At 49.8% G+C, this 17,213-nt stretch overlaps 3 protein-coding genes across 7 annotated transcripts; all 3 read left to right on the top strand.

The window, feature by feature from the left end:
* Nucleotides 1-8,805, top strand: Fam221b (family with sequence similarity 221 member B). 4 transcript variants are annotated; one of them, XM_021160417.1, is made up of 8 exons: nt 1-345; nt 2,276-2,740; nt 2,879-3,128; nt 3,267-3,425; nt 7,640-7,750; nt 7,922-8,119; nt 8,245-8,364; nt 8,729-8,805. In XM_021160417.1, exons 2-8 carry the CDS (start codon nt 2,276-2,278, stop codon nt 8,764-8,766), a joined length of 1,341 nt encoding a protein of 446 aa, XP_021016076.1. In that variant the 5' UTR covers nt 1-345; the 3' UTR covers nt 8,767-8,805. The 4 variants fall into 4 exon arrangements, with proteins under 4 accessions (XP_021016076.1, XP_021016075.1, XP_021016074.1 ...); XM_021160416.1 differs by having other exon boundaries at nt 2-345; nt 2,276-3,128; nt 3,282-3,425; XM_021160415.1 differs by having other exon boundaries at nt 2-345; nt 2,276-3,128.
* Nucleotides 8,806-12,029: 3,224 nt separating this feature from the next.
* Hint2 (histidine triad nucleotide binding protein 2) lies at nt 12,030-14,257 on the top strand. Of its 2 annotated transcripts, none has more exons than XM_021160756.2 (5): nt 12,030-12,146; nt 13,470-13,610; nt 13,696-13,800; nt 13,912-13,984; nt 14,072-14,257. In XM_021160756.2, the coding sequence occupies exons 1-5, from the start codon at nt 12,066-12,068 to the stop codon at nt 14,161-14,163; spliced, it is 492 nt and encodes a 163-aa protein (XP_021016415.1). In that variant the 5' UTR covers nt 12,030-12,065; the 3' UTR covers nt 14,164-14,257. The 2 variants fall into 2 exon arrangements, with proteins under 2 accessions (XP_021016415.1, XP_029332283.1); XM_029476423.1 differs by lacking the exon at nt 12,030-12,146 and adding an exon at nt 12,153-12,419 and having other exon boundaries at nt 13,436-13,610.
* Nucleotides 14,258-14,349: 92 nt separating this feature from the next.
* On the top strand, nt 14,350-17,178 carry Spag8 (sperm associated antigen 8). The gene is made up of 7 exons (XM_021159501.2): nt 14,350-14,985; nt 15,068-15,860; nt 15,985-16,159; nt 16,342-16,387; nt 16,462-16,576; nt 16,698-16,760; nt 16,856-17,178. Exons 1-7 carry the CDS (start codon nt 14,948-14,950, stop codon nt 17,048-17,050), a joined length of 1,425 nt encoding a protein of 474 aa, XP_021015160.1. The 5' UTR covers nt 14,350-14,947; the 3' UTR covers nt 17,051-17,178.
* Nucleotides 17,179-17,213: the final 35 nt, after the last annotated feature.

Below are 17,213 nucleotides of genomic sequence, written 5' to 3'. Positions count from 1 at the left end.
CCCGGAGATGACGAGAAGACTTCTGTTGCCCTGGAGACTACTTGGCATTTCTGTTGCCCTGGGGATCGAAGCCTGTCCTGGGTTCTAGAGCGCATCCTTCATTGGTCCTGGACCTCTCTTCTTCCTTCCCTTTATTGCCTTTATCAACTGGGGCCAGAGTCCCTTTGCTAAGGTCTGCAGGTGCCTAAGCCTTCCCAAACAAACTTAGCAAGGCCTCTCATTAGCACCTACAGCCTGGCTCATCAACAGCAAAACCATTCCGTAGGTCAGAATCAATACTTCCCCCGCCAACCCAGGTAAAGATCCTGACCTAAGGACTTGGGACCACCAAGCCCAAGCAGAGAGGTAGGTAGTTTTTCAAACAGCCCTCCACCCCAGCCCTTTACCCTGCCACTTTTCCTAATACCATCTGTCCCTCCCGGCACGTCCTCTACTTTTGTCCGCGTTCTCACCCATTACTTTTTAAAAAAACAAACCTTTAATTTTATTTTATGTGTATGGGTGTGTTTGCCTGCGTGTATATTTGTACACCACATGAGTACAGTGCCTGTGGAGGCTGGAAGAGAGGGTCAGAACCCTTGGGACTAGAACTACAGGCGGTCGTGAGTGGCCATGTTGAGAATTAATCCCAGGTCTTCTGCTGAGAGATCTCTCTAATGAGCTTAAGATGCAATATCTCAAGGTAGCTAATACTGTCTCTGAGGCACGGGACAAACTACAGATCAGTGAAACACGTGAATCCTTAAGTAGCACTTACAAATGATGATAGACTTGTACAGATGACAGGGTCTGTGTTGGAAGCCTGAGTGATAGCACTGGCCTGTAATTTCAGTACCTGGGAACTAGAGGCAGGAGAATTATTGCCAGTTCAAAGCCAGCTTGGTCCAAATTCTAGGCCAGCCAGGCCTGTAGTGAGACCCTGTCTCAAAATACCAAGGGTTTTTGGGTGTAGCTCCACGATAGAGCACTTGCCAGCATATAAAAGCCTTCAGTTCATTCCTTAGCACCTGAAAGGGTCTGAGGTGGTGATAACAGACCTTGCCAGTCAGGGCCAAGAAACTTGGATGTCATCCATTAGGCTGGTTCAGGAGATTGTGTGTTCAAAAGCTCTTGCTGGAGGAGGAAAGAGCTTCCCTCCTGGATCTTTCTAGGGTGAATTCAGCATCCTCCCTCTTCACAGCATCCTGGAGATAAGCCATCCATTCTGCTCCTGTGTGTTGCATTGCCTCTCTCTCAAGCTCATCTGGTCCCAGATGCATACATGGTGCCTGAGTAAAGTATTAGTTGGGGCTGTTTATAAAATGTGTCCTAAGTGAAAGGTTGAGTGGGTGGATATGCAGAGGTGGTAGTGGAGAGCCAATGGTACTGTACCGCCAGGCAGAAAATAATGAGAACATGAACAAATTGAAGGGAGCGGTGAGAAAGAGATACATTTGGGGCGTGTTTGGAAGATTAGGAGTAGTGCTAGTTGCAGATGGCACTACAGAAGACTAGGGTAAGACATGTGTTTCCAGGTTTGAAGGGAGTGGGACTTCCCTGGGAAAGACCTAGCATGTGCACCTAAAGCGCAAGGGAATAACGAGATCCGAGTTAGAGATGCAGATTTAGAAGCCAGTGGTAGCCAGGCACGGTGATGCACCTTTATAATGTCATCCTCGCAAGACCGAGGCAGGAGTCCTATAAGGCGTTCAGAAAGAGCCTGGGCTACAAGGCCTTCAAAAGAAAAAGAGGGGAGAGAGGTAGGAGGGGAACACAAGTGGACACAGCATGTAGCTGGAAGTAGTTGAAGCCTTGCACATAAATGAGATTAAGGAAGGAGGCTGGTATCCCTGGAAAACAGCTGTGTGTTCTGTGGCATTCTCCTGGGCTCTTCGAAGCCAACCCCACTCGGGCACTTCAGAGCGACAATTCCAGGATCTTAAGACATGCCCCACACCCTGCACTTGGACTGGCAAAGTAGCTGTGTTGGGGCTCCCTCCTGGGCCATGGTCCTCTGCTACCATCTACTGATGAGATTCTGACTCCTGCTTCTGTTGCTCCATCTTTAAATTCCAGCTCCCTGCCACCCTACAATAGTACTGTGGGGGGGGGGGGTTACATGAGAGGCCCTCCTGGGACACCCTGAAATTCAGACTTCTTTCTTACTTGTAATGTCTTAGGTGCACTACTAATTTTTTTTCCTTATCTGTACCATCTGTGAACCCTGGGGCTCTGCTCTGACTTATAGACCCTCCAGCCTCAGCCTAATGGAGCCTGTACCTTATTCTGCCACTAGATGGAAGCAGATCAGACCACAGAAGGCCCTCAGGACACTCAGGATGCAAAGGAACAGCCTTCTTTAAAGGACCCCAACGCTGAAGACTTGTACGAGGCCACTACCCATGAAACTCCCTTACAGCCCTCCGGCTCGCAGAAACATTTCCAGCCTCCAGAAATCCATCTTGAAACACCTGCCCCCCTGAATGCCGACACCAAGGGCTCTGAGGGCCTCCAGGATTCTTCTGTCTCCGGAACTCCTCCTGTAAAGTCCAGTTCTTCTGGGCTTCTTTCCCTACCACCCCAACTGTCTCCTCAGTCTGTGACCTCTCTAGAAAAAGCCATCGCCGAGATTCCTTTGGAGGAGCTTGACTATGGCAGTCCTGTCTCTAAAGTCAAAGAAGAACCTCTTGAGCTCTCACCAACGGCCAATATCCCAGAGTATGAGAGTCCCATCTCCGAAGTCCAAAAAGAACCTCTTGAGGTCTCGTCAACAGCCAGTATCCCCAAGTATGAGAGTCCCATCTCCGAAGTCCAAAAAGAACCTCTTGAGGTCTCACCAACGGCCAATATCCCAGAGTATGAGAGTCCCATCTCCGAAGTCCAAAAAGAACCTCTTGAGGTCTCACCAACAGCCAGTATCCCTGAGTCCTCCCATGAGCTTACCTCTGATAAAGTCCCACAGACCCAGGCCCCTGAATCTGAGCACTTTCCAAAGCACTCCTTTTCAGAATCACCAACCCAGGCCAAGGAGGACGGATCTACAAAGGAGGGGGAAGCAGGGGAAGATGAGCTGGCAGTGGGTACTAGTAAGATCCCTGCAGCCAAGCCTGGGCTTCGTGCAAAGAAGAAGAAGGAGAAAAGAGCTGGTGGTAACTGTTCCTACCTTTCCCCTGTCCCTGTGGCTTTTGCACTACCCTTGACTTACCCAGAAGTGGGGGACTGGGTTACTCTTTTGCATGTGAGTCCTCTTAGTCTTAAGGCATTTTCTCTCCCCTCTGGTTACTCAGCCCCTCCCTTCCCAGGTGTTACAAGCCGCCCAGTGGTCCCTGCTAAGCGGGCAGAACTGGTGGAAATGGCTAAGGCAGTGCACAGAGAGCAATTTGATGATCAGGTGAAAAATCTTTTCCAGTGGGAGAAGGATTCAACCCTGAAGGCCATCCAGACAGGTGAGCCCAGGTGGCCTTCCAGAGGTCTGTAACAGGCCCACAGACAGCTTCCAATCCAACAGATTTGGGAACCTGCCTCTTCAATATGGGAATGGCCATGCCACCTGCCTGGAATCTGGAAGGGGAGCAGGTGGGCTATCCTGAAAAAAAGTGAAGATTTCATATGAGGTCCAAGTAGCAATAGACAGATGTACTAAAGTAACTGAAGTTGTTACCAACAGAAGAATCGGGGCGGGGGGGGGGGTCAGCCCCAGATACAGCACCCTGATAATCTATACCCGAGCGACCCGAAGGTCCCAGGACCTTGGACAGTTTCTAGGAGCCTTGTCCCCATATGAATATGTCAAAGGATTTTGGTCCCTTTATTCCACTAAAGACTGTCATTTCTCCATGCCAAATCCATGATCATCAGAGTGCCTGAAACCACTGAGGGGTCCTTTCCATTCCAATTTTCTATATATATAGACAACGATGACCTTTAAGGATAACCTTAAACTTCTGATCCTCCTACTCCTACCTCTGGAGTGCAGGGGTTACATGTGTGTGCCACCACAGCTGACTTGACATGGTGCTGGGGCTTTGGGTATGCTAGACAAGCACACTGCCCACTGAGCTATATCCCCAGTCCATGGAGAACACCTGATAGTCCTGTGAGTGGAAGCAGTGTCTCTGTAATGGGTGTGCAGATGCACTGTGTAAACACGGGGCACACTATGTGTAAGCATGTCTACCTGTGTTACTGGGTTTCACAATCTATCAGGATTATTAATCTTAGTAAGAGAGCCACTCTGGTCCTCTGAGATTCTCGACTTCCTAGATAAATTCAATCGACGGTACAATATTTGCTTGAGCCTTCTACTTCCGCTCATGGTTATGGTGGAAATATGTCAACAAGACTAAGATACAAAGACAACTAGAAAATCCTTTATCCTTATCCTCCGTTTGTAATCTATTCAGCCACACCTCCAGGCATGGACCCTCTCCCCTTCATCTCTATTATTTTTAAAGTCTCACTTGTTTCTGGGTTTCTACTGATAGTGAAATCTCTCTTTAGTTAACAGCTATTACTGTTACTTTTGGGTTTTTTTTTTGTTTTGTTTTGTTTTTCAAATTCAGGTTCTGTTCAGGTCCCCTTTTAGAGCCTCCTGTCCACTCCTTACTATTTAAGATATCTCTATTTCTTCTTAGTTTTAAATGTCTGTTTTCCTGCTTAAACAAATGGTTTGTGCACTTAATCCCACCCTAAGTTACCTGAGGTCTGTATCCTTCTGATGAAGATCTTGATCAGAGACTCCCTAAGAATGTATGTGATGTGCATAGAAATGTGAAATGTGAACTCTTCCTAAGTTCCTTCCACAGTTTTTAAGTTCTTTCCACAGTTATTATGCATCAACTGTACCCAAGCACTGAGTTTTAGTTGTGCAAGCAGTGACACAAGAAAGGCCTCAAGGATAAAACTGTCCCTCAAATTGCACAGTGAGACCCTGTCTCCAAAAAAATTAGCAAAACAAGGATCTCTCAGATAATTGGCACTCTAATAATCAATGCCAATAAGTAGAATGGCAATTATAATTTAGGCTAGCAAATTGTTATGCTCAGGGTACTGCAGGGACAGAGGAAAGAGCTACCCACTTCTGGTACTAGACTACTCAGCATTGGAAAGAAAAAGTGTCAGAGTTAGTATCTCAGAGGAGAGGGGAGACAGACAAGCCAAGTGTGCTGACACACAGCTATAATCCCAGCACTTGGTAGGCTGAGGCAGGAGGATCACATCTTTGAGGTTATCGCTGTCTATATGGTGAGTTCCAGGCCCAGCCTGGATGGCATAACAAAAAGAGCCTATCAAAATAAAAATTTAAGTAAAATAGAAGGACTTGACCGGACAAGAAGTCTTAGAAGACTGTAGTGTTTTGCCTGATGCAAGAATGTTGGTGGGAACCCTAGCTCAGCTCTGGAAATACAGAACTGTGCAGGCATCTGTGTGCCAACGTGATGAGTCACTGTCACGTCCCAAGGGCACCCAAGCATCACCAAAATATTTTAAAAAGGATAACAACATGCATATTTGTGCTTTTAAATGACTACTCTGGCGGTAGAATACATGGAATACAGCGAGGTTGGACACAGGAAGACCACACTGAAACACCAGTGATAATCAAGAACGTTGCTGGGTGAAGGCAGGGACAGGGAGAGAGGGAGATTCATGAGACACTAACAAGGTAAAGCTGATAACTGGATCTCTGGGTGTGTAGAGTGAGTTGAAAATGGTTAACTACCTGGAGTGACACTTGGCTTAAGTGTCTGACTGAGCGAAACCGAGTGCCTGAAACAGCAGGTGCGGGGCACACACAAACCTGGGGAAACTGAGGGCACAAGCTGGAGAGGGTTTGAGGTGAAAGCTGGGTATGTGTTTAGTGGAACATGCTGGTGAGGATGGCCCTGTGGGTCCGAAGACCCGGAGATGGCTAGGGTGGAAGCATCCTTTGTGTAAAGACAACTGTATGTACCATGAAAGCCTTCTAGAAATCAAAAGCCGACATGCAAGCAAGGCTACACAGTTGCACAGTCAGAATGCCTCCTCTGCCTGCCTAGTCCACTTCTAACCGGGAGAGTTTGGAACCAGAGAATAGAATCCAGAGCCAGATCCCAGCTTCCCCACTTAAAGGGTGTAGAATAGAATAGGACTGAACCGGATGGGACGGGACGGGACGGGATCTGAGGGATTCTCTTTAGCCTTTCTTCATACTCTTCATCTGAATGCTAGATACTAATTCCCACATTCATGCTTAGGCCGGCCAAGCCTTGAGCTTCCCGGTGGACTCGGGCTCATGTGTACCCATCACCCTCTCAGCCACTAGGTTTAGCTTTTGTCGAAAGTTCAGAATTCCTCTAGTGGAGCCCTGGTTCTGTCCTGCCCATTGTGACCTTGCTCTCTGTGCTCCCCATCAAACATTCCGGGTACGGCAGGGTCCTGGCACTGCAGACAGACTGCATCAATCCAGAAGCAGCCGAGCCAAAAGACATACCTGAGCAGGTTTTAGAACCTTAGAACCTATGGGTAAGATAAGAACGCCTGGGCTGAGGCACAGAATTGTGGATTATGCCACAGTAGGAATTTGTTCAGTCAGTCAGTCAGGAGGTCTATACTCTCTGACGTCTCCTTCATTGGCAGGATTAGAGCTATAGATGAAAATATAGATCCTGCCCTTGTGGGGAAGCTGGGGACAACTTTTAGGAGAGGTGCTGCTTCCATTGAGACTTTCAACAGGCGTGACCCTATAGCTACGGCTCCTCCATGGGGACTCAGGCTAGAGTCTGGACTAGAAATTAGGAAAGTTTCTGCTCTCATGAAGAAGCAGGGGGCTGTCCAGCTTTCCTGTCACCTCTGCCTAGCCCTGTCCTTGGCTGGTGACAGGACTTGCCACAAAGCTGAATTCTTTCAGCCCTCACAGCTAAAACCGGGGTCTTGTAACTGCCTGTCGGTGCCCACATTCAGGGACACTAGCTTCCCTTTTCTTTCCTGATGCCCTTTCCATTCCTCACAACTTAGATTATTTTGATCTTAGGGTCATGACTTCTGATAGGCCCCTTTCTCCTGACCCCTGGAGAGCCCTCGGCCACCCTTCTCAGAATCATTGCGAGCATTAGTTACACGACACTAGAACACAGGGGCATTGCAGGGGTGTCAACCTGGCCAGGGAGGGAGCAGGCATTCTCCCTCCTCTTCACACCAGATCTGGCCAACTTCCAGCCTTTCTCCAGGGTCCTTCACTGGCAATTCTCCTCATGAACCAATGCCTATCACCTACTATCCTCTTGGCCAGTTAGCTTATCTCTTGCTCACCGTTGACACTTCAGAAAGGTTGGGCTCTGGCATGGAGAGGGAAGGAGGTAAGAAACCCTACAGTCACAGGGGCTTCGTGTTCACCTTCAATATTTTCTATAATCTCCCTGCTCCAAAACTGAAGCCCGCCTTCAGTTATCTCTCATAGGCTGGCAAAGAGTGGATCCCAGGATGGGAAGGGAACCAATGATTCTTTGTGATAAGAAAATCATTTAAAAAAAAAAAAGTCTAAGAGCCGGAGGTGAGCAGGGTAGCAGGGTAAGGCGGTACGTTCCCCACCCCGACTCCAGGGGATCCATCTGAACACTTACTTGTAGGGAGTTTAGGGTTTCTTTTCCTTTTTCAGTCTTCCCTGTTACTCCATATGTAGGTATCTACATTGGCTGGCGCTGCCCGCATTATTTATGGGACTGTTTCCGGATAGGAGATGAGTCCAAGTGCTTTTGTGGACATTTGTTGAGAGAACACCAGATCATCTCAGGTAGGAAAGAAGTTACCAGACTCTTGTCAAATATGGAGGGGCTACTGTATTCTGGTCTCTTGAAGGGAGAGACAGAGAAATGAACGTGAATCCGGGAGAGATCTGCATAGAAAGATCGGGTCTTGCCCGGGGCTGGTTTCTAATGCTCGACCATCATCTCCGTTCTCCAAGATCTGTCAGTGCCCTGCAGTGTGAGCCAGTGCAGGTGCCTCATGTTTTGTTTTATCCCGTCACGCCCAGAGGAGGTGGGTGAGTTCTGGCTCAAGAAACGGGCCACCTTCGACCCCAAGGCCTGGAGGGCCCAATGTCGCTGTAAACACACTCACGAAGAACATGCAGCCACCGGCGCTCATCCCTGCAGGCACCGTGGTAACTCTAGTACAAAGGGGTGTTTGGGAGTGGAGAAGGGGTATGGGGTGAAGATAGGCGTGTGGTAAGGAAGAGGTGAGGTCCTATAATCCCTTATATTCCTTTTGGGTGCTCTTTTACCCTAGGCTGTTTCTGCCCCTCTTTTGAGTCTAATTTCCTCTGTGTGGCCTGCGACCGGCGCTGGGAAGAACATGAGACGTTCTTTGAGACTGGGGATACCAGGCGAAAAGGAAAAAGACCTTATGGTGAGGGAACAACATGGGACAGGGGACCATGCCAGCATCTGTAAGCAGAAGGCCAGGCAGAAAGGCACTCCCACACTCTCCCGCATCCTCTCTGGGTCTTATGTCCCCAGGCTACCCCGCATCCCATGCCTGCATCCCATGCCTGCACTGCCTTCTACCACACCCACACCCACCCCCCAGGAATAGACTGTGCCTTTTGCAGAGATGCCTGCCTTCAAGATGTCATCCTCACCAACTCTACCTTGAGGCCCTCCAGATTCAGGGTGTCTCTGGCCACCCCAGTTCCCACCCTAGATCCCTTGCATTCCCTGGCCCAAGTGATCCCCACACCTGACCCTTTCACCTCTGCTCTTCCCTCCTCCAGGAGCAAACAACATCAAGAACTGGCACAGGAATTACTGAGCCTAGGCAAGATCAGCAATAAAGTGGAAACCAATAGAATCTGACCTGGCTCTCTATGGAACAGGTAGCGTCAAGACTCAGTTTACACTCAGCTCTAACTACTGGCGAGAGATAGCACCGAGCCCAACGAAGGCTGACTCCAGCCATCTTCCTTTCTCGTGGCTACTTTCAAGCTCCTGGTCTTGACACCAGGAGACTGGCTTCAAAAGAGCCAAGAGGAGAGTGGAAAAATAGACTAGGCAGTGGTTTGTGTTGTACCTGGAATTCCATAAGACAAAGACATTGAAATTAGGAGATCGTTGGAGACTTTGGGCAGTGGCTTTACACTGCCATGGTGGAGGGAAACTCCAAATATTCATGAATTTGAAGGAGTCCCTTCAAGGAGGTTGGGTAAGACGTAGAGGAAAGAAATCAGACAACCCCCAAAGTAGGCTGTAGATCAAGGTAACAACTTTTTAAGAAGGAACAGGGGAAAAGGCCATATACAAAAGGATCCTGAAGGGTGCAGAAGAGGGGAGAGATGCTTGGTGAGACACGATCTCAGGTGTGGAAGAAAGAGGATGAGGTTAAGGCTCTGATGAAGAGACACTTCATTTCTTAAAACACGGAAGTGTGAGATGCAGGGAGCAGGGACTCCTAGAAGTTCCCTTCTGATGGCATCTGCACTCCCTGGGAAAGAGAATTAGTGAGTTAGTGGTCAGTGGGAGACTGGACAAGAAAAGTGAGCAGTGGGGGAGGATGATGGAAGGAATTGGAGGAAACGGGACAAGTGCAGCATGTAGGATTCGTGGGGTTGGAAGTGAGAATCTGCTTAGAGATGAAAGGGGAAGTTTAAATTAGTGGGTGCACATGGGATGCTGTCGTGATAGTGAGGAAAAGAAGGCAAAAGACATGGGACTGAAAAAGTGAAGGGAGAAGATGTCTCAAGTGGAGAAAAGCAATGCCAGGGAACAACTGCCAGGTGATGGGAGTCATCAAAGTGATGACTTTGAGGTCCAGGAACAGGTGTATGGCGTGCACTGCAGCACGGGGACCTTGGAGCAGGCAGCACTGGGGCCCGCGGAGATGGCAGCACGGGACCCAAGGAGCAGGCAGCACGGGGCAGGAGGAGCAGGCAGGTTGCAGAGAGCAGCTGCAGGTGGTGGCCCGTGTTTGGGATAAGGAGTCCATGCCAGGGTCAGGTTTGAGTCAGGGTCAAAATTGTGGATGTCAGGGAGTGTCAGAACTCCGTAGGTTATTTTTTGGCCACAGGACAGTCTGACACTGGTGGGCCTTGTGATGCTAGGTTCCCTCTTTGCTGGATCTACAAAACAAATAGCCTGTGTAACCTGCTGTGTCAAAACCCAAAGAAATACCCAGCTCTGGAGTTTAGACCCCATCAGATCTCCACCCTCTTCTCATCCCAGCCCCACTTATCTCCTGCCCTTCTCCGGGGCAGCTTTCAAGTCTCACATCTAGAGCTCAAGGGCAAGGTGACCTTCCATTTCCTCATATTTAGAAAGGCCATTTGTAAAGAAAGGGATACAGCCTAGATCACTAGGACCCCAGGGCAAACATCATATGGTGACATATCAACCCTCTGGGAGGGAGGTCTAATAATATAGTTATGTAAGAGAGATTGACTGTCCTGACTCCAGAGTCTCTCAGCATTGGTGGTATGTGCTGTGATAATCATATAAAACTAATTCCGTTAATAGAGTTACTGTGATCAGGTCACTGGGGACACAGTGTGTGGCCATTGCAAAGTGTATAAACTACCGTAATCTGAAAAACATAACAAGGAGCATGACGTTTCTTACTACACATAAAAAGCTGCAGAACAGCGAAACACCAAATACTCAACTGTTGAGCATTTATGTATCAGGACATGTGCAAACACATAACAGCCTCTAAAGATATAATAGTAACTTACATTATTGCGCCAGACCAGAACTCTCCAGGTGGTGAGTATTTAGAGGGCTGGGGGTGGGGGGGATACTAATGTTTTTTTTGAGACAGAGTCTTGCTGTGTAGACCACACTGGCCTGGAAATCATGAGTGATCCTCCTGCCTCTGCTGCTCAAGGGAAATACTGTGTTTCTTATTTCAAAACATGAAGCAGAACTGGCAAGATGGTTCAGTGCTTCAGTTCTTGCTATACTTGTAGAGGACTGACACTTGGTTCGCATCAGGAGGCTCACACTGTGTATGTAACTCCAGCTTTAAGGAGGAATCTTTGGTTCCCTCTTCTGGCCTCTACAGGCACCCACATGGGCTTGCACATACACCCACAAGTAAACAAATAAATCTTTAAGAGCTGGAGAGATGGCTAAGCAGCTAAGGGCATATACTGAACTTGGAGAGCAGTGGAATTCAGCTACCAGCACATACATCAGGTGGCTCTCAACAGCCTGTAACTCCAGCGCCAGGACATCCTACGCCTTATAGCATCCATATACACATAACCCACAGGCATGTACACACACACACACACACACACACACAATTTTTGTATTTAAAAAAAGTGTATACAATCAGACCTGCCTCACTGAAAATGCTAGGCACAGAGATAACGATACCACACACCATTTATGAAGTGGAGAAAAGAATAACGCATAGTATAACATACATCCTCACTCGTTTAAGAAGAAAAAAAAATGCCCTGAAAACTGATGTAAGTGGGAGCAAGAACAGGAAGAAATTGATCTCGATTTTTAAAAGATATTTTCATACGATATGTTTTAAGTCTTTGCAGTGGTCCAAAGGCTGAAATTGTTAAGACTGGGTGCCTACCTTACAGATTAAAAAAAAAAAAAAAAGTCCCAATTCATCTTGAGTCCCGCCCATGTTCTTCGGGAGCCAATAAACACCGAATGTCCTCAGAACCCCGCCCTCCTGTCCAAAGCGGAGATGGGTCTGCGCTACTTTTAGCCTTTTGTGCTGCAGGTGGCGAGGCCCCGCCCTCTTCAGCCCCTGCCCCCCACCCCCACCCCACCCCCAGAGGGGCCAGAGCTAAAAGGGACAGGCCGAGAACGAGCAAGTCCCACCCACTCAGGAACCCCACAACCTATGCTTGGTCAAGGTGGTGAACCTGAGTCCATTAGGAAAATATCCCACCCCCAGGTTTAGTCCTTCCAATGGAATGGAAATGTATCTCAGAGTGAAACTGCGTAGGGACCCAATGGAAAAAGAGTTTTCACGCTACCAAACAAAAATTGGCCCTGCGTTCGCAGAGGCAGCCAATGAGATGTACGACGGGACCCGCCCCCCAGCAGGCCACAGCCAATGGGGCTGCGCCTGCAGGCGACACTCTCGGGAAGATGGCTGCTGCTGTGCTGCTGGCCGTGGGCTTGCGCGCTGCGCGCAGAACCCTGGCGGCCGCGAGGGCCCGGGGGCCGCAGGTGAGAAGCAGCCAGAGGGACGAGGGGTCTTGCAGGCACTGGCGCGTTCCGGGCCCGGCACGCGCAGCACTCATCCCCGCGGAGCCACTGCCTCGACCAAGGGTCAAATTCCGGGACTCTGCGGGCAGGCAGGTCTGACTCCAGTCCGGGAGAGAAGCGATCTGCCTGCGACCGCTTCCGGGAGCAGCCGGGGGCCGTCTCGGTTGAGATGGAACGTGTGCTGCTGTCCGGGAGCCTGCTCTCGGCGTACCTCAACCGTGCCCCTTGCAAGAAGTGAGTGCTCCCTTCTGGGAGCTAACCGGCTGTCGTCCTCGGACCTCTGACCCTATAATGTGCACCAGTTTTGCTCCTTCATCTTCCACACACCACCACACGCAGCAGCGATTTCATTGACCCCAGTGTTTCGCTTCAGTGTCACACACTGGCTCCAGCCCTCTCTGAACCGGTGGGAAACTGGGATATCCCTACCTATTATCCCCTCGGGTACAGCCTAGTTCACTTAGCTGAACTCTTCCGTAACTCTGCCGATTCACATGACTGGAACCGAAAATCCAGTGTAGAAGCCAAGCATGGTGGCGCATTCCTATAATCCCGGCAATGTGGGAGACTGAGGTAGCAGAATTACCAGGACTGCGCCAGCTTGGCCTGCATAGAAACACTAACAGGAAAGCTGCACAATAAGATTTGACACCCAAATGAGATCAGCCAGTGTCAGGACAAATACATTAAAGATCAGAAAGCGCGTAGTAGAAATACATTAAAAGCAGTAAAGAGTTTCAACCCTCTTAGGACCGAAATTCAAACTATGCTTTGAAGTTGTCAAGGGCATTCATCTGATGTATTCAAGGGGTAGCACTGGAACTGAGGCCTCAATGTTGTCTTGCTTTGGGGAACAGGGTCTTAGGTATCCCACACCAGCCAAGACTTTCTAAATGTAGCCAATCCTCCTGCCTCCCTGTCCTAGGTGCTGGAATTACAAATGGACGACTCCGCACCCAGAGGAAAACCTCACTCTTGAAACTGCCCTTCTGGGTCTTCTTCCCGGGGTGGTGCTAGATTTCTCAGGCACTGTTACAGGAATCAGTTGCACTCCTAAGTCCCGCATAGGAATCACTGCGTATTCTGTAACCAGGTCCACCATCACCTGGCCTACTCTTCAGGCTCTGAAAGTCAGGAGTTTTTCCTTGGAGTGCAAAGCACTAATAGGTTGTTAGAAGAATGACGTTAGTAACACCCAGAGCCCAGCATCTTCCAACCCCAAACTAAGGGTTTGGGGAAATTACTGCCAGCTCTCTCCCTTGGGGTCACCCGCCCCACCCTCAGGTCCGAGGAAGCGCAGGGGTGTCCGACGGGAGTGAAGTGGCCAAGGCCCAGAAAGCAGCTCCTGGAGGAGCATCGCCAACCATCTTCTCCCGGATTTTGGACCGGAGTCTCCCAGCTGACATTCTATATGAAGATCAGCAGGTGGGGCCCAATCCTCTTGTGAATGCCATGGGTGCAATGGCACCTGATGAAGTAACACCAGTCTCTCGCCTGTCACTGCTCCCAGTGCCTTGTGTTCCGTGACGTAGCTCCTCAGGCTCCTGTGCACTTTCTGGTCATTCCTAGGAAGCCCATTCCTCGAATTAGCCAGGCTGAAGAGGACGACCAGCAGGTGAGGAGAACAGGGCCCCGGGGGTTGGGGGGTCTGGGAGGAGCCCTGGATTAAACTAGAGGTTTGGCTCCTATGAGGAGAGCCACCTCTGCCTCTGCCCTCTCCCTTTAGCTTCTAGGACACTTACTCCTTGTGGCCAAGAAGATAGCACAGGCCCAGGGTCTGAAAGATGGGTATCGGCTTGGTGAGTGGCTTTTGTCCACGATGTGACTTTTCTTGTTTTGACCTCCCCCCTGTGACCCTGATCCCCTAACCTCAAGCTCTGTTTCAGTGGTTAATGATGGCAAGATGGGCGCACAGTCTGTGTATCACCTGCACATTCACGTACTTGGAGGCCGACAGCTGCAGTGGCCACCTGGCTAAACCTGCCAGCTGGCCAAGGACCACAGGCCTGGATGCTTGGATGGAGAATGGGATAAAGGAATCCTGTGGTGTTAATAAACTTATTCTCCCTCAATTTTGTATCCCTGTCTTAAATATGTAACAAATTTATACCAAAATAAGTGAAAGAAAATTGATCCTAAGACCCAGTCAGTGGTTAAAGGAGTATATGGTGCAGATCTGCTAGTGTCTAATGGTCCACTCTAGGACAAACTACTAGAAAAAATAATAATAGTAGAAATTTGCCTGGATGACTAGACAGAGACATGTCTATTGTACCATATTCCTTTGCATTTTGCTGTTATCTGCATCTCTCTCTCTGTGATAAGGATCGAATCCAGGACCTTGGGTACTTCTACCAATGAGCTGCATTCTCAGACCCTATTTCATATATTTTTATCCTTAAACTTTAAAAACAAACAAACAAAAAACTGCTCTTTTAACTTAGGGGATGAACCAAACAGGAGTTCATACTGATGCCCTCCTGGGCTTTTATCCAATGCTTCCCCATAGTCACTTTGGAACTAATCAATCAACTTGGGCATGAAGGCGAGAATTCAGATTAGTGGAACCTTAAAAGCCCAGGTGAGGCGTATTGGAGCCGGGGCTATTGGAGAGCACCAAGTCTTAAGACTTCCGCCCCTGGAGAGCGTTTGTTTATCTCTCCTACCGGCCACCCCCGGGTCCGCCCAGCTCCGGTTGTGCGTGCGCAGTCTCCTGGAGTTGTTTGCCGTCTCTATGGCAACTCGGGAGGTGGAGTCTGAAAATGGAGACCACCGAGTCTACAGAGGGATCTTTGTCGCGGTAAGAGCCATGGAGAACAGGGGAGGTCAACGGACTAACTTTGCAGCAGTTTTGACAACCTTGATGTGTTCGTGTCTTCCAGATCTTGTGATGTACAGCCCAGCTCTGAAAGACTAGATACCGCTTCAGAACCGGTTCCTTCTTCGAGCAGTAGTCCTAGGTCTTCTGCCCCTGCCGAGGCTCCTGCGCAGTACTCTGTGCTGACAGAGCCCTCTTCTGACAGTCTTTACGGGGCACCCTGCCCTCCAGCCCATCATAGAGGCCATGGGTTTGGCTTTCAGCCCTTCTATGTTTCTTGTATTCCTCAGGATCCCTGTAATATGGCAGACCTCAGCTCCAGAGCTGATCCTACCTCTTCTTATCCTTGTCATAGCTCTGGGCGTGGCTCTGGCTCTGGCACTTGTTGTGGTCTTGGCCAGAGCTCTGAGCTTAGCCAGGGCTCCGGGCCCACCTCTGGGCCTGCTCCTGCCTCTGGACCTAGTCTTGTCTCTGGACCTGATTCTGCCTCTGGACCTGATTCTTCTGCCTCGGGACCTGCTCTTGCCTCTGGACCTGGTCCTGCTGACACTGGACCGGGTCCTAAGTTCAGCACCTGCATTCCTCAAGGGTACAGATGCATCCCAGTTGACCTGACCCCTGATTATAATGCATGGTGTCAGCACTTACACTGGAAGCCACAACGCTCCTGGAAACCTCTGCAGGTCTCAGAACCTGGAGTGAGAGGGCCATATAAACCTCCAGAACCTGGAGCACTCGGGCCATGTGAGCCATGTGAGCCATGTGAGCCATGTGAACCTCCAGGGGTTGAATCTGAGGAAATTCTCTGTAAAACACGGCCACGTGGCCAGTGCCTTCTCTACAACTGGGAGGAAGAGGTATGAAAATCTGGTCTGCTCTCTCTTCCTAAAGGCCTACCCCACATACCTGGGGAAGCCAACAGTTTGTGATGAGGGTCAGTATGAGGAGGGAACTCATAGTTACTTAACGTGGGGTCCACAGAGAGCCACCAACCAGCTGGATCAAATCCCTCCATTGCAAGATGGCTCTGAGAGTTACTTCTTCCGACACGGACACCAGGGTCTGCTGACCACACAGCCCCAGTCACCCATGTCTTCTAGCACCACCCAGAGAGACTCATACCAGCTCCCAAGACATGTCTGTCAGCCACTTCGAGGTGTGAAGCATGAGAGACGGGGGACCAGAAAGAGCCCAGGAGACAGAAAAGGGAGATGGGACTTCCTGGTGGGATTGTGGATTGTTTGGTGGCTATAAGGGCAAGCCCCAAGATTCCCCTTCTTTTCTCAACTCATTTCTGACGCTAGTTCCTGACTAGATTTCTCTTCCGTCCTCTCCCAGGGAAGCGTGAAGCCATGCTGGAGATGCTCCTGCACCACCAGATCTAGTGAGAGCCTGGGAAGGGGGGAGGGGAGGAGAGAACCCAGGGGGATGGTCTTGACCTCTCTCATGGCTACATAGTAAAGAGGTGCAGGCAGAGCAGGAACCTGCAAGGAAGCTCTTTGAGACCCAGTCAGTAACACACCATGACTACAGAGTGGAGCTGGTACGAACAGCACCTCCTGCCTCAACAAAGGTGAGAACCCAGCCTGCCCTTCTTGCACAGCTCTTCTCTGCCTAGGAGTGGGAAAGCAGCAATCCTGGAAGTTTAGAGAGTGCCAAAGGCCAGGAGTTACTCAGTATCTCTTCCCTCACAGCCTCATGATTACCGCCAGGAGCAGCCTGAAACCTTCTGGATTCAGCAGGCAGCACGGCTACCGGTGTGTGTGGGTGATTAGGTACTGGGGTGCAGGGGAGGCTCTTATGTTCTGGCTTGGGCAAGGGTGGCATGCGTCCTATCCTGGTACTCCCCCAGGGTGTCAGTGACATCAGGACACTGGACACACCATTCCGGAAGAACTGCAGCTTCTCGACGCCCGTGCCCTTGTCGCTGGGGCAGCCCTTGCCTTACGAGCTTGAGAGCGGCCCCCACCAAGTTGGGGTAATATCTTCCCTTGCCTGTCAGGGAGGAGGGCGGGGGTGTGGAAGGACGAGAACAACTCCAATCTAAGAATCGAGGAGAGAAGCAGACGTGGGATTTGAAATCAGTTTCTGTTTATACTACAGAGGTAGATTGGATGGAGTTGATTCTGTCCTCGATGAGGGGTTTTACATAAAGCACTCTCATCCTTAAGCTGCTAATTCATTGATTCTGTGAGTAACTGTGTCCACAA

Source organism: Mus caroli, chromosome 4 (genome assembly GCF_900094665.2).
Source record: "Mus caroli chromosome 4, CAROLI_EIJ_v1.1, whole genome shotgun sequence".
Lineage (NCBI taxonomy): Eukaryota > Metazoa > Chordata > Mammalia > Rodentia > Muridae > Mus > Mus caroli.
Note: the sequence above shows the minus strand (reverse complement) of the source record. Positions and strands in the feature narration are given on the sequence as shown.

Bases quoted from the DNA above. Each gene is read 5' to 3' on its own strand.
- Hint2 (XM_029476423.1), top strand. From the start codon at position 12,355: ATGGAACGTGTGCTGCTGTCCGGGAGCCTGCTCTCGGCGTACCTCAAC. The intron at 12,420-13,435 runs GTGAGTGCTCCC...AATTACTGCCAG, and splicing joins AACCGTGCCCCTTGCAAGAA to CTCTCTCCCTTGGGGTCACC. The intron at 13,801-13,911 runs GTGAGGAGAACA...CTCTCCCTTTAG, and splicing joins CTGAAGAGGACGACCAGCAG to CTTCTAGGACACTTACTCCT.
- Spag8 (XM_021159501.2), top strand. From the start codon at position 14,948: ATGGAGACCACCGAGTCTACAGAGGGATCTTTGTCGCG. The intron at 14,986-15,067 runs GTAAGAGCCATG...CGTGTCTTCCAG, and splicing joins ACAGAGGGATCTTTGTCGCG to ATCTTGTGATGTACAGCCCA. The intron at 16,577-16,697 runs GTGAGAACCCAG...CTTCCCTCACAG, and splicing joins CACCTCCTGCCTCAACAAAG to CCTCATGATTACCGCCAGGA.
- Fam221b (XM_021160415.1), top strand. From the start codon at position 2,276: ATGGAAGCAGATCAGACCACAGAAGGCCCTCAGGACACTCAGGATGCA. The intron at 3,129-3,266 runs GTAACTGTTCCT...CTGGTTACTCAG, and splicing joins GAAGGAGAAAAGAGCTGGTG to CCCCTCCCTTCCCAGGTGTT. The intron at 8,365-8,728 runs GTGAGGGAACAA...TCCCTCCTCCAG, and splicing joins AAAAGGAAAAAGACCTTATG to GAGCAAACAACATCAAGAAC.